The 14,573-nt window shown below is 38.1% G+C and overlaps 3 protein-coding genes across 3 annotated transcripts; all 3 read right to left on the bottom strand.

The window, feature by feature from the left end:
- Positions 1-200: 200 nt before the first annotated feature.
- Positions 201-919, bottom strand: LOC122032761 (homeobox-leucine zipper protein HOX7-like). Its single transcript, XM_042592075.1, has 2 exons — positions 629-919; positions 201-560 (listed from the first exon to the last, which is right to left on the bottom strand). Exons 1-2 carry the CDS (start codon positions 884-886, stop codon positions 288-290), a joined length of 531 nt encoding a protein of 176 aa, XP_042448009.1. The 5' UTR covers positions 887-919; the 3' UTR covers positions 201-287.
- Positions 920-2,816: 1,897 nt separating this feature from the next.
- Positions 2,817-8,608, bottom strand: LOC122030833 (probable protein-S-isoprenylcysteine O-methyltransferase). The gene is made up of 6 exons (XM_042589877.1): positions 8,411-8,608; positions 5,501-5,740; positions 4,589-4,832; positions 3,512-3,640; positions 3,227-3,333; positions 2,817-3,160 (listed from the first exon to the last, which is right to left on the bottom strand). The coding sequence occupies exons 2-5, from the start codon at positions 5,631-5,633 to the stop codon at positions 3,243-3,245; spliced, it is 597 nt and encodes a 198-aa protein (XP_042445811.1). The 5' UTR covers positions 5,634-5,740; positions 8,411-8,608; the 3' UTR covers positions 2,817-3,160; positions 3,227-3,242.
- A 789-nt stretch (positions 8,609-9,397) lies between these two features.
- Positions 9,398-11,113, bottom strand: LOC122032540 (squamosa promoter-binding-like protein 10). The gene is made up of 2 exons (XM_042591851.1): positions 10,209-11,113; positions 9,398-9,985 (listed from the first exon to the last, which is right to left on the bottom strand). Exons 1-2 carry the CDS (start codon positions 10,763-10,765, stop codon positions 9,811-9,813), a joined length of 732 nt encoding a protein of 243 aa, XP_042447785.1. The 5' UTR covers positions 10,766-11,113; the 3' UTR covers positions 9,398-9,810.
- Positions 11,114-14,573: the final 3,460 nt, after the last annotated feature.

A 14,573-nucleotide genomic window follows, 5' to 3' on the forward strand; every position in this document is an offset into this window, starting at 1 on the left:
CCAAATTCCATAACCCTAACCCCAATCCCCAACCCTAAACTCTAAACCCCAATCTCACGACACGTTGACTGAAATTTTCGACCCCAAAGTAACCGTCCGTGCATTTCCTCGAAATTCAACCGATCAACGCCGTGATTTTTACTTGCACTAACCTCGGCGTCGATCGCAAGGCGTGAGGCGATTAATCGTCTTAATTTCAGTTTTATTGCTCATGCACTTCTGATGAAGAATTCGAACAAAAAAAATAATCTTGTATAATATTGTATAATTTACACGATCGTGATCAGTTACGTTCGCCGGTGGCGAATCCCGGCTCCGGCCGCCCTCTCACAGGAAGGGCAGAGCACCGACGACGCGGTCATCGCCGTCGCCTTCACCAGCTGCACCAGCTCCTTCTTCAGCCTCCGGTTCTCCTCGTCCAGCCTCTCGCAGCGCCGCTTCAGGTGCTCGTGCTCCGCCTCCATCTGCCTCGTCTTCGTCCTCGCTCGCCTGTTCTGGAACCACACCTCCACTTGCCGCGGCCGGATGCAGAGCCGCTCGGCCAGATCCTGCTTTTGTTCCTGCATGCAACGACAGTCTCAACCATCCGCAATGAATTGTGCACGAGTTAATTAATTCGATCGATTACCGAATCGAGAGTGCTGCGCTCGCCGAAGCTTTCCTCGAGCAGCAGGACTTGCTCCCTCGTGAGCTTGAGCTTCTTCTTCTTCCTCTCGCTGCTGCAGTTGCTGCCTGCTTTTCCAGTACTGACGGCGACTTCTTCTTCGTCATCTTCTTCCTTTAACTGAACCGGAAACAGAGCATCGAAATGAAGCGTGGCAGTAGGGTTAATTCTGGTGCCAATTCCGAGTGCAAGCCTGGTGTCGCATTCTTCTTCCCCTTCCATGAACTGATGAACTGAAACAGGGGAGGACGAGGACAGATCAGCTTGGCTGGAGGAAGAGAGACAAGGCTTTATAGATAAATAAATCAATCTTTGAATAAACCATTAACTCATCCCTTAAATTTCCTGGCAGTTTCCTGAAGATTTTTTTTATTTTTATTTTTAAATTTAAGAGAGTCAAGTGACAAATATGCTATGGTCTAGTGGTCTGTGTGCTTGATTGATCAGTTTCTGTCAGTGCAGAATAAATCTCATTTAATTTTGACATGGTTCAGTTACTGTCGAGCAGATGATTATTGTTACTAGATCACAAGATCTAAATCTTGATTCTTGAAGAGTAAGATTTTGGCGAAGCAATGAGTGCATGCATGCATGCAGTTGATGAGGGAGTTGACAGAATGATCCCCTTGCTGCTGTTGGGTCCAGCACCTGCAACCCTAATTCCCAAGCAAGAAACTCATGATTCATCGCCATTATTATAACGTATGAGGAAAGGGTGTGGACCTTAATTGTTTGGGTATATATGCTCCATTAGATGATCTTAACTATGGCATTAAAATCTCTTCATGGCACTGTTTGACTAATTAATTATGGCAGTAATGCATGAGAGTTGAAGGTTTAGGATTGGAGGAAGGAGACATGATTTGGATTATGATAGCAAGATCTTGCTTTCTTTTCTTCTTCGTGGATACTAATAGGGATTGTCCCCTTGGACCAGTACAATGAATAAGATATGAGGTATTGCTATCTAAGATTTTGGGATTGAAATTCTGCACATTCGAATATGTCCTCTTTCGTGTCTTGTCATTTACACTAATGGCTAGTAGTCCTAATGATTTACTTTCTCTATGTTGACCTAAAATTAAGTTTATAAGGATACTAAAGACAACCAATTATTTTCTACTTACATGAATAATGATAGGTGAAAGAATAATGATAGGTGAAAGAAGGTTGTCCACGTGTACAGAAGATATCTTCTGAGTTACACTTGGACAACCTTCTTTGATAAGTCAAGGTATTGCTTAGTTATCAGTAAATATAAAAGAAAATTACTTGTTTAGCTTTGGCTTTTTGTATTTCTGAAAAAAATATTATTATAGAATATATGAAAGCAATAAGATACATCAAAATCAAACTAAAGCTCATTATCCATTAATATTAATGAACTAAATTATTAAACCTACACATTTACTAATATAAAAACTCCCTTTATAAGATAAAACATTAAATCACTTAATTATGAGATTTAATTTTTAATGATAATTGTTGTGTGTTAATTCTAGTATTAATCCACCAATTGGAGACGTAATCCTTCAATATATTCCTAGGAGGATCCTATATTTTTGATGAAAATCAAAGGTATGCATAAAAAAATAAAGTCTTTCGAGAGACGGAGAAAGTCTCGTATAAATTTTCGGTTACAAGAAAAGTTACCGAAAAGCTTGTAGAATATGAGCACAAATCTCCTGGACCACTTTTTTGTGGTTCAAGGGATGTGCCACTCGTATTTGCGGCCGGATTGTGGTCGCGATCCGACCGTAAATTGTTGTGATCCCTTCCTGCGTTCACCGTCCCACCATGTTATAGTTTTTATTCGGAGCGGACGACCAAAGGCTACTCGGAGGCCTCCGGTGGTGGATAAGTGGCCAGGCGCCGAGTAAGGGTGTCCTCCGAACGACCTCCGACCGCCCGCCCAGAACAAAAATTATAACCTAGTGAAGACGATGAACCCAGGAAAGGATCACAATCATTTACGATCGAATCGCGATCACGATCCGACCGTAAATATGAGTGGCACATCCTATAGATCAAAAAACATGATCCAGAAGATCCTGCCTCATAAAATATGAGCCTTCACTTGATTCAAAACCTTTGTAAATTGTTTAGCTTTTGCTCTTTTGTCACAGGAAGCCTAAGACTTGTATAACAAGACTTCAACAGCTAATTTCTGAATACTTTCAGTTGGAATTCAAAAATTATTTATTACATAGCCAAAGGTCAATAGGTTAGCCGACTAGATAAACTTCCAATCAACTACCATAGTGTCTAGTCAATCGAATCCTAATCTAGTCGATTCGTACTCGAAGCCGCCTTTCTCATCGTTTAAGAACTGCGACTAGATAATAATTAGAAGTAAATTATTCAACACCAGAAATTTCTCAACATGACTAGTCTGATTACAAGATAGTCTCCTTGGAAACCACTGTGGTTCCTACTTACATTTTCCTTTCTCTAGATCAGATCATGCACTTCGATTTATTTGTTGAATGTCTTCCGCTGGATAGGAATCAGAAATTCTGTTAAGACAAATTCATGGATGATCGAAAAATAATTGAATATTACCAAGAATGTTACTGGTTTATTTAACAAAAGGAAGGCCAGATGGAACTCTTCTTGCATATTCCGCGTACAGCGAACCAAAAAATTGCCTCAAGAAAAATTCTTCATATCTGTTCCTCGTTAAGGACCAAATGCGTTGGCAATAATTATCCAAACTAGAATTGTGCAATTTCTTTGAACCGCGAAATAATAATGTTCAATCAATCAGGTTTGTCGCTAAAAAACCAGAAAAAAAAAAGTATAGAAATAAGCAAAAGATAGAAAATAATTCTTTCACAAAGAGGATACGGTATCCGTGTGTAGAAAAATCGCCAAACAACAGCTACAAAACCAATGAAGGAGACTGGATTGCAGAGCATAACCTGTGTTCCAGCTGCCCAAATGAAGAATCCAGAATAGCCAGGATGGCGAACAAATCTGTTTCACAGATATAGTGAAGATACAAGGAAATCTTAGTTACTGATCTTAATAACATGAGAAAATAGATGAATATTCGATAAAAGTATGCTCTTGAAGAATTAACGTATATAACATTATAAATCAATTCCAGGACTGAATTCAAGATAGTCAAGAGTGATTCACAAGATATGAGACTATGAGTTGAATCACTGGCCATCGGAGGAGATTCAAGCTAACAGATGGGGAAAATAACACATCGGAAACCATAATTGAGCATTTTCAAAGATATCTTCGCTGTTTTTCAACAAATGAACAATCTCCAATAAACGGATATTATTTTCATGTATATGAAAATCATGTCTTAAGTGTTGATGAAAATCTAGTTAATGTAATCACAAATGATGGAGTTGTTCTTATTTTATCGGATAGTTCATAATTGATTCCAACACTGCTAGCGTCTGCATTGAATTGAGCTGAATGGTGGATAAAATCCATGTAGTTGACCCGTGATAATGACAAATCATGCACTACAAGATAGAAATTAACATTGTAAGAAGAACAAATTGAAAGTTGTTCAAATTGATAAGTTAAGAACAGAAATCTCAAAAAAATAAGTATATATATATATATATATATATATATATATATATATATATATATATATAATAACACTTGTTCTTCCCATGCCCTTTCATCTTATCAAATAATTTTCTTCTTGAAATATCCATACGAACAAAAACAGATAAATTGTCCAACGTCTGTGCTGGTTCTATCTGATATATCATTCATATATGAAAATTGTGTTATATGTATATCTAATTTCTTATTTGTAAAGAAGTATTGCAAGCCTAGTTCCAGTAAATATATAGATTGTTGCTTGGGCCAACCACAACAAAGGACAAGTAATATCCTCTAATTTTGGTACTAAAATAGAGACAAGCCATCACATAAATGCATTAGAAATACCTGTAAATACCATGAGTAATCAATTCATGATCATCCGCATAATATCTTCTTATCATATGTGTGAAAGACCGGCCAGCAGTAAGGATGGCAGCTTTACGTATAAACTCTCCAAATAGCACCATCATAAGTCCAATATTACTAACCGACCAATGCTCTTTTAAACTCGGAAAGAAGTGAAACTCTATAGCATATTCCAGCAGTGCACAAGTCATTGCAATGACATAATGCTGGCTAATCAAAAGTGCTGCACAATAAGCATATTATTAATGAATTAATCTCTCAGAATGAATTAGCAAAAAAATCGCAAGAATAACCACATTTTGATCCTCCAATTTCATGAAAGCATAGATAGGCACAATATCTTGGACAACGGAATTATTAAACTAGGTCACAAGTTCCAGAACTTTTGAAATACAAACGCTTTAAAAGATTACGTGCTTGGCCTCCATCATAAAAATCAATATAAGCTTCTACCAATTTTACATGAATTAAAGGCTAACAAGAGCAACAAACAATTCATGGATTAAAGATGCCTGTTATTATTTACCAAATCTACAGCAGAAGACAAACTATTTATTGTCCAATTATCACAAAGTGGGACTTTTCCCAATGGAAAATTCACAACATCATTAAACCCCAAAAAACAACAAAGTGAAATGCATAAAAGACAGAAAAAGAAAGAATCCCTAACAATTCAAATCAAAATTATAAAAATCTCACGCACGAGTTAATAGTTTACCTCTACACACGACTCCAAACATATATACCAAAATAGAAATTGTTTCTAGCAACATGAACAAACATTTTACTGTCCAATAATTTTCAAATACAAAGGTGAAGTAATCAAATCAACATGTATAGAAACTAACAACTCGAGATGTACATACACAGAGAGAGAATATAGCTACTCACAGCTGAGGGTAACACTGGACTGGCCATGGAAGAAGATAGCCAGCATGTATTCAGAGGAATGGAAGAAGATGATGGCAACAAGGAACTCCAATAGATGCCATGAAGCTGTGCTGGCCATGGGAACTATCAGCATTAGTTGACCAATGCTTTGAGACTTGTAACCCTTCCAATCAGGTGCAGCATCAGGAAAAGGAGTACAGAGTTAGGGTTACTCGGGCCTTGGCTTCCAGGTTTCTATATCTATATATAAATGTAAAGCAATGTTTAATGTGGAAGACGAACCAAGCAAGGAAATCACTTGAAATTGGTTAATAATTTGGAATGAAAAATTTACTCGTGAGACATTAATCACACAATTTGATTCAACAGAATACTACTCGTAAGAGTGATTAAAAATTCTGCAAGATAGCCTCTAAGTATTAGCAAGGGTAACAACCAATCTCACAATTCGAAAGCGGATGACTAAAAAAAAAATGGGAGAAGAACATTTAAATTTCAAACTTTACTTATTTTTCAGCTTTAACCTTCTGAAGGTTCAAGCGATGAATACTTCTGAGACCAAATAGAGAAATACAACAAATATACAAAGATGAATTAATGAGGCAACCTTCTATTTAATTTCAAGCCAAGACAACGAAGCTCCACAATTCCTTTGTTCATCTGAGTTTCACATCCCTTCAAATCTGTCCAAGCACCACAAAAATGTCCTCTCCCTAAGTGACACCTCGATCCTGACATTCTCTCCCTTGGCAGACATCAAATCCTATAAACTAGAGCCCTACAATTGGTAACTTAAAAATTTTAAACACATGTTTGTTTAGTTATTCTCTAATAAAGAAAAATATATTTTAGTAAGAATAATCCTTTGACAACCACATCAAAACATTATGATTAGGCATTTTATTTGGTGCTTGATTGCATCAACACCTACAACTTCCTCCCTCAAAGGCTAATTGCTCCCGCTTAGCTCACGTCATCGAGCCCTCTTTGTGTCGAGCTTCGCTACATAGCTCCATTCTTCTCCCTTGAGTTTCTCTCATGTCCCCTTACTGTTGGTGGTTGCTACAGGTCTAATTGCAACAAAGTTTTTCCCTAATGCTGACTACTTAGGTTGCAACTCCGCCATTTTCAAAAGCCCTTAGCACTATCGGAATCTTCCTAGACCTCTATTATTTGGTGAGTTTCCAAAACCTCCATGATTTTAATGATGCACAGGGTAAGCTAAAAGGAACATTTAGGAGCACCCACTTGAACAAGAACTCAAACCACACTAGCTCGACCTAAAAATCTATAAGCACCTCTAACGAATTGATTTACATAGAAACACCTAAATTGATGCATTACATTCAAATTATACAACACAGATTAATTTAATAAAAAATAACTAAACACTCATCTCCACCCTCCTACGAGATATTGCTTGAGTTAACTGTTTTAAAAAAAAAGGTGAGTAACCCAATATTAACAAAAGTCTAAAACAAACTATCTAAATAAGTTTACATAAAAGTTCGTACTATACAGAGCATGGAACTACAATAACTACAGTACAAATCATAAAAGGAAATTCAATCCATCAGGCATCATACAATATGTTAGGATATGCTTTTATATTTGCTGACCTTAAACGAAAATAATAGCGATGTTATAAAGCATAGAGTTGATTATCACATAGCCCTTCCCGAACGTTTTACACAATACATCATCAATCTCAAAGGTTGGAGGTACCATTTGTCCCCAAATAATCAGTACGCTCCCACCATGAATTCAAAATGAAACCAAGGGAATAGGTAAGAGGTCTCACCGACAGCAAAGCAAAGGGTGCCAACTCTCGAGTGAGAATGTTGTGCTGGGGAAGTAATTGTCAATCACAACCGAAACCACAAGGTTGTTAACAATTGCCCTGGTAGATGCTAGCAACAAATTCTCAAAACAAAACTGGAAGGAAAAAAATACAGTGGATGGTGATGATGTGTGTGTAGGTTGATGCGAGGGGGTAGGGGGTTGTTGGGTTGGCTACAAGAAACTCACCAACAATGATTCCAATAGGGTGGGTAAAACTCTTTCAACTGGACCAACGACAGCCAACAATAGTGAAAGGACCTGAGAAACTTGAGGGGAAGAGGGCATTGAGTAGCTCAGCTCGATTGGGGAGGGCTCGACAGTGTGATCTCTTAGTGGGGGGAATGGCTAGGCTTTAAGGGCAGATGTAGCAAGGCTTGACTAAGGTGTTGCAAGGGGAGGATACCTCATAGGAAAGTTAGCAACAACAGAGTCACGTAGGCTATGGAGTCTCACATGAGGGATAGAAAAATTCATTTATGTTGTGTTTATTAAGGTGAAAGAAAATCAATTCCATGGAAATGCACAATTTATTTTGAAAGAATATATGCATGTACACTCTGAACAAAAAGAAAGTACAAACTATTCACATGTATTCTAAAAGGTGTCAACAAAAACCTATCTTTCCATCCATCAGCTTATTTGATTTCAACTCAGCTTCAAAAGAAACAGTTTTGAGACTCCAATCAGTTTTTAAACTTCATGCAAAAGAAACTCCAGACATGTTTCACAACAACATATTGAATTCACACAGACAATATGAGAACAATGTACCACAATCAACATGAAAGCACTGTAAACAGCATCCAAAACCAAACACAATTCAAAGTCAGTTTTCCAGAACCAGATCCAGATTATCGATCCATGTGACCATAATATCATATTCAAATTCAGTTTCAGCTTGGGCATCTGCCCTATCCACCCAGAAACTGAAATCAGATTCAGTTTGAACCTGAATCTGCTCAGGTTCAAAGCTTCATAAATCATTTCGAATTTCCCAGATTTCCATCCATGTGAAAAAGGATATCAGGGATATAGATTTGGAAATAATAGATCATAGGCATGGACGACCTGCTGTGGCTACAGCTGTGAGGCCGGCTTGGTGATTCTCCGGCGATGTAGCCGTGAGCTAGGTGAGATGGAGGAATCAAGTAGATCAACGATGTCCGACGCCAGCGGCTTCTCGCAGGTGGTGCTCGCCGGTCAGTCCTCTTCGCTAGGGACTCGGGATCGGGATCAGGATCGGGAACGGGAATGCGGAGAAGTGCGTTTCCGTTACAAGGGTGAATTTATATATATTTTTTCATTATCATTAAAAGCACCGATTTTAAAAAATATTAAAAGGACGTCTTATATTCTTAAAATAAAATATTTTGTTCAATATAATAATAATACTTTTAATTAAAATAATTTTAAACATGTTATTTAAACTAAATAAACAAATTTAAATATATATTATTGATATATATTCATAATCTATTCAATTTAATAAATAAATAAACTTCTAATTTTATAAATTTTAATAACATCTAAAATAAATCAAATTAAAACCAAACTTAAACAAATTCAAATTTAAAAAAAATCAAACTAATTTTGGAAGTTTGACACTATTATTATTTTATTAAATAAATTTAAATTAGGGGGCAAATTAATAGGATAAAACCTATTAAAAATGATGAATGATATAGCACCAAATTTAGAATGTAGTCATGGCGGACATTTAAGAACACTAGTATCGCATGATTATTCATCCATTTAAAAAAATTTCTATAAATACATTCTAACTAAGATCTAATCGTGATTATTATGTAATAATTTGATGTCGACGGATCTTCTGATTCACAAATTATGAACTAGAAGATGATCCACTATATGTATTGGTGGATTTTAATGGACCCCTACATATTTACAAGTAGGGTCTATCAAAATTCAGCAATCAAAATTTATAGATCATCTTCTAATTCTCAATTTACAGATTAAAGGATCCGATATAGTTCTATTAGTGTCATGTAGCCCGGGGTAAACTAAAATTCATGGTAGAGGGTGCAAATTAACCGCTATAGTTTAATCTACTACATTACATAATAACTCTGGTAACAAAAGGTGAAATAATTCCTTTTTAGGACGGGAGTTATCGAGGCAGGAGATAATCAGAAACACAGCTAATCTATATGCGACAACATCAAATGAAATCCAACTCAAACATGGATTGGTCGAGGTGGAGATAGCTTAAGGGTCCTCCTCCCATGGACATGGAAACCTCATTGGGAGGCGCAGAGCTCCAGGTGTTCTGACGGTGCAGGAAGAGGCTCTTGCATTGATCTGCAACAGAGGAGAAACACTGCTGCTGCCGCCGCCGCTGTGAGACCGCTACTTCATCCTGCAGGCGATCTCCCTGTCCAGCCATTCCACTCGTTCCTGCTGACGAAGCCAATAGCATGAGCATAGATTGATCGAGTGGATAAAAGGAATTATTTTTTTTTAAAACAAAAAAATTGAATTTTTAATCGCTTGCTTGGAGTAATCATGGAGGTTGAGCAATCTGCGTCGTGTTTCGTCTTAGGCTTCCTCCTCCGGCGATTGTGGTCGGCCAAACGCTTCCTGCAGCTCCGCTTGGCCTCGTCGAACTCTTCAAGCACGTGAAACCTGGACGGCATTTGCCAAAAGATTAAAGCTCCGGCACACACCTCTGTCTCTTTCCCTCGTCAAGGGAAAGAGAAGCACAAAAAACTGTGTTTTAAGTAAAGAAATCGTGGTCGCTTGATGTTTAATTCTGAGATAATTTCAGAGATTAAGCAAATGAGGAAATTAAATAATGATCAAAATTTGATTTTGAGTTGGATGTTTTTCGATCGAGCTCTTGCATTACCTGCTGCATTGCTGACAGAAGCGCTGCCGCAGTCCGTGGGCGATGACGACGGTGGCCTTGGAGTGGAAGTCGCAGACCTTGTGGCGGCGGTGGTAGTGCTTGGCGCCGGACAGGTCGGACTTGCACCCCTCGGCTTGGCACTGGCAACGAGACGGCTGGTGGCCGGGCGACCACACGCCGCCGCCGCCTCCTTTCGGGCACAGAAAGAAGCGGCGAGCATCGTCGCCGGAGGAGGAGGAGGAGGAGAAGTAGGTCCGTCGGCCCAAATTGAGACCAATTTGGCCGGCGGCGGCCGCGATGTTGTCTTCCCCCTTCAGGACAAGTCCCAGGGGAGAATAATGTCGATACCCTGCCGGCGGGAAGAAGCGGAGGCTGGTGCTCATGTCCTCCATGGTTGGATCTTGATGACCGAATAAGTGGCTTTGGAGGCCGGCGGCGGAGTCGGAGTCCCAAAGCTGCTCTTGTTGACTACCTCCACCGCCTCCGAGCTCAGAGAAAGACGCCGCCATGGAAGCAGGGGAGAAGGAGGCATCCGAAGAACCCAACCCGTTCATCATCTTCCCATCAAACGGCGAACAAGTAATTAAACGAAAGGGAAGCTGCTCAAGCCTGCAACTAGCTAAAGGTGTTATTTAAAGGAGAAGAGAATAAGAAAGAGAGAGAAAGGAGATTCTTCTTCTCTGGTCGGGTCGTAGTAATGGTACTAGTCGTCCATTATTGCTTCTGCAGCTAACTGCCTGCAATCTGCAAAAGCTTCGGCAAGTGGTGGAATTCTGAAAGCAATGCAGAGAGGAAAGTGGGCTGAGAGGATAAGCAAAAGTTTAAGCAAGAATAACTAGAGCTTTTAGAAGAGAGATCAAGACGCCGTTTCTGCTTCTCGATTCATTGCTTTTTCGCATGCAATCCTTGTCAGAAACGTCGATGGCGACGGAGGTACGAAGTAGGAAAGGTGAAGACTTTACTGTCTCCTCTTCTTTACTGGGCTTTGTGCTTTTTGACCTCTTTGATTCAAAATATTTTACAAGACTGTGGAATTATTAAGTTTTAGGATAATAGTGGCACCTAAGTTTTTTTTAAAGTTGGCAGTATCTGAGGATGATCGATTTAGTCTCTTAAAATTTTTCTATTAGTAAGATAAATTAAAAAATACTTATAATTATCAATTTATTAGTCTAATGTTCTTATGTTAACGGTCTATTATTTATGACATCATCTAAGTAATAAGAAGTAAATTTGATATTTAATTTGATTAAAATTTATTTATGTAGTTTTAATATGTCATAGGTTAAATGAATAAACTTGAATAAATATATTTGTTTTTTAATATTCATAAAAAGAGATTGAGTTATTTGTGAGCAATGTCAATAATGTTCATGAGTCGTCTTGGTGACTAGTGATCAGCACATGAGGTATTGTCACAATAAAGTCTGGGATTCAAATCTCAGCAAAGTCTAGGTAAATACCTCCTTTATGTGTTAGTCATTATTTCAAAGGCTAGTAACCATCCGTGATTTATCTCTTCCGTGTTGATCCTGGGACGGATAGTTGAGTTGGTTAGTGCATGATAGAGTTACTATGGAACCGACTATGTAGAATTGCTAGATGACAAATTCTATTTTTTGTTACAATGAGTAATATCTATAAAAGATAGTTTCGTATACAAAACTTCCGTCAATAAAAGCCTCCGAGCATATTAAATTTATTGTATGCCGTCTGAATTATATATACAAATTACTATATATTTATTGATAAAATTCTTGTTAAACTTATTTATAAGAGAAGAGAAAGTTTATAATATTCAAAAGATTATAAAGATTTAGTAAATTCTTATTCAAAAGATTATAAATATTATAAAGTTTATAAATTCTTATTCTGGTTTGGGTTTAATTAAAGTTTCATATTAAAAAAATTTTAGGAAAACTCATGTTTTTAAAATGATATATGATATTTTCATTGACATCAGAACTTTTAGAAAGAGCCAAAAAGTAAAGGTACGAGGGTCTAGATCCAAAGTGGATAATATCATGTCATTATGAATATATGTGGACATTCTTTGTGCACAACAATTGGTATCAGAGTCATGGTCCAAATTATATACAATGTGTGGTTGCTTTGAACGAAGTTGAGGATAAGCCCGTAGTAGGTCAGGGTTACCGGATGTTCACAGGGAGACCCGGAGTAGGTCAAGTTGACTAGATACTTGTAGGAATGTCCCGAAAAAGATCAAGGTGACCGGATACTCACGGGGAGGACCGGAGTAGGTCAAGATGATCGGATGTTTGTAGGGAGACCTGGAGCAGGTCAAGGTGACTGGATACTTGCGGGGAGGTAAGTAGGTCAGGGTGACCAGATGCTCGCAGAGAGGTCTGAAATAGGTTATGACCGGATGCTCGCGGAGAGGCTCGGAGCGGAATGCTTGCGGGAAGACCCGAAGTAGGTCAGGTTGACCAGATACTTGCGGGAAGGCCCCGAAACGGGTCAGAGTGACCAGATACTAGCGGAAAGAGCCCGGAACAGGTCAGGATGACCAGATACTCACGGAGAGGCTTGGAGCAAGTCAAGGTAATCAGATGCTTGCAGTAGGCTTGGAGTAGGTCAGGGTGACCGGATACTTGTGGGGAGAAGAGTAGGTCAAAGTGACTGGATGCTCGTAGGGAGACTCGGAGTAGGTCAAAGTGACCGAATGCTAGCGAAAAGGCCCAGAGCAAGTTAAGATGACCGTATGCGATGCTTGCGAGGAGGGCCAGAGCAGGTCAAGGTGATTGAATGATGGCGGGGAGGTCCAGAGCTGTTCAAGGTGATCAGATGCTCGTGGGGAGGATTTGACCATGAGAATAATTGTGGTCTTTCGTTTGAGAGGAGGATTGTTGGATTCAATTAAAGTCCCATATTTGAAAGATTTGGTAACGATCATAGGTTTAAAAGGACGTAAGATATCTCTATTGGCATGAGATATTTTGGATAGAGCTCAAGAGTAAAGTCATAAGGATCTAGTCCTAAAGTATAAAATATCATATTATTACGAAGATATATAATATCCTTATATTTAGTTTAAAACTATAAATAAATTCAAACTAAGAGTCCAACATCATCTAAATGAATTTTGTCGAAATCAAACTTCAGTTTTAAAAAATAAACTAAGATTGAGCAACCATTCTAAGAGACCATTATAAGAGATAGAGGAGTTGAAAGAATAATAGAGATTAAGAGATAATAATAATTTGTTATTGTTAATTTTTTTTGCTATATTTTTATAAAGAAAAACTATATCTCATATTCTCTTCTCTAATTCTATCGTGTGTTTTTTTCCCCTTGAAGATTGGTTCCTTTCCTATAATAAAGTTAAATCCTTTGTTCTTCGAAACGGAGGGGTGCATTATTTTTAGAAACGTCAACACATTAAAAATAGCATCACATTAAAGGGTCTGATCGATCACGAGACTTATCAAAGAAGATCATTCTACCATACGGATATTATAAAAAGAACATCAGATATTCAGCACGGGTAAGAGGAATGCTTAGGCGATCGAAACATTGATCTGGTCAAGTGGAAACAATCAAATAAGTTACAGGATTATAGAGAAGAACGATAGAGGGTGACTGGGTGAGGATCCCCTGCTGAGCGACGCTCCAACTCGGGCAAATAGTAGGATCTCTCTCATATCTCTTAATATCCCTTTAGGAGATAATGTTGCTGACAACAATGCATGGTCAACAAGCAGATCGGACGACAGAAACTTTTATTGTCTTATCAGGGATTTGCATGTCCTATTAAGGTATAGTGTTAGAGTCATTTTTTGACATGTCATTTCATAGGATAATTTGAAAAAACGTACCCACGCTTTAAGGGACGTGCACGTCACTCACTGTAGAGTTATATAAATGAGAGATTCATGCATCGATGGAGGTACACGTTATTCATATATTATTGCTCCGCTTCCTTTTATTTTTTTAGTGATTGATTTGAGCGTCGGAAGACTAATGCCGGGATATGGTATTGATATTTTTTGTGTTGTAGAGCGAAGTGAAATCTACACAAAGTCAATTCAGAAGTCACATTCTCAACCAGTGTTCTTCATGATTTTCAGATAGGCTCATGAGCACACAAGCAAAACATAAGATTCACAGAGATAAAAATATTAAGATGAATTTACAAACATACTAAAATAGACAAAATAGGAAGCAAAAACATTCAGACTGTGCAGTTGGGAAGACAAGTTTTTAAGAGCTAAGAGATATAAGCATCATACAAACTATTGACAATATGTCTGGCAACTTATAGACAAGCTGAACAACAATCTGTCAAACATCGGCTTAAAACATTCTTGACTATAAAAAAAAGACCGACTGAGACAACCAAAGCAT

Source organism: Zingiber officinale, chromosome 11A (genome assembly GCF_018446385.1).
Source record: "Zingiber officinale cultivar Zhangliang chromosome 11A, Zo_v1.1, whole genome shotgun sequence".
Taxonomy (NCBI): Eukaryota; Viridiplantae; Streptophyta; class Magnoliopsida; order Zingiberales; family Zingiberaceae; genus Zingiber; species Zingiber officinale.

Excerpts from the sequence above, each read along its gene's own strand:
- LOC122030833 (XM_042589877.1), bottom strand. The coding sequence starts at position 5,633 with ATGCTGATAGTTCCCATGGCCAGCACAGCTTCATGGCATCTATTGGAG. Across the intron at positions 3,641-4,588 it reads ATTACTCATGGTATTTACAG|ATTTGTTCGCCATCCTGGCT; the intron begins GTATTTCTAATG and ends TCTGTGAAACAG. Across the intron at positions 3,334-3,511 it reads TTTTTCTACACACGGATACC|ATATGAAGAATTTTTCTTGA; the intron begins GTATCCTCTTTG and ends AACGAGGAACAG.
- LOC122032540 (XM_042591851.1), bottom strand. The coding sequence starts at position 10,765 with ATGATGAACGGGTTGGGTTCTTCGGATGCCTCCTTCTCCCCTGCTTCC. Across the intron at positions 9,986-10,208 it reads TTCTGTCAGCAATGCAGCAG|GTTTCACGTGCTTGAAGAGT; the intron begins GTAATGCAAGAG and ends AATGCCGTCCAG.
- LOC122032761 (XM_042592075.1), bottom strand. The coding sequence starts at position 886 with ATGGAAGGGGAAGAAGAATGCGACACCAGGCTTGCACTCGGAATTGGC. Across the intron at positions 561-628 it reads AGCGCAGCACTCTCGATTCG|GAACAAAAGCAGGATCTGGC; the intron begins GTAATCGATCGA and ends CGTTGCATGCAG.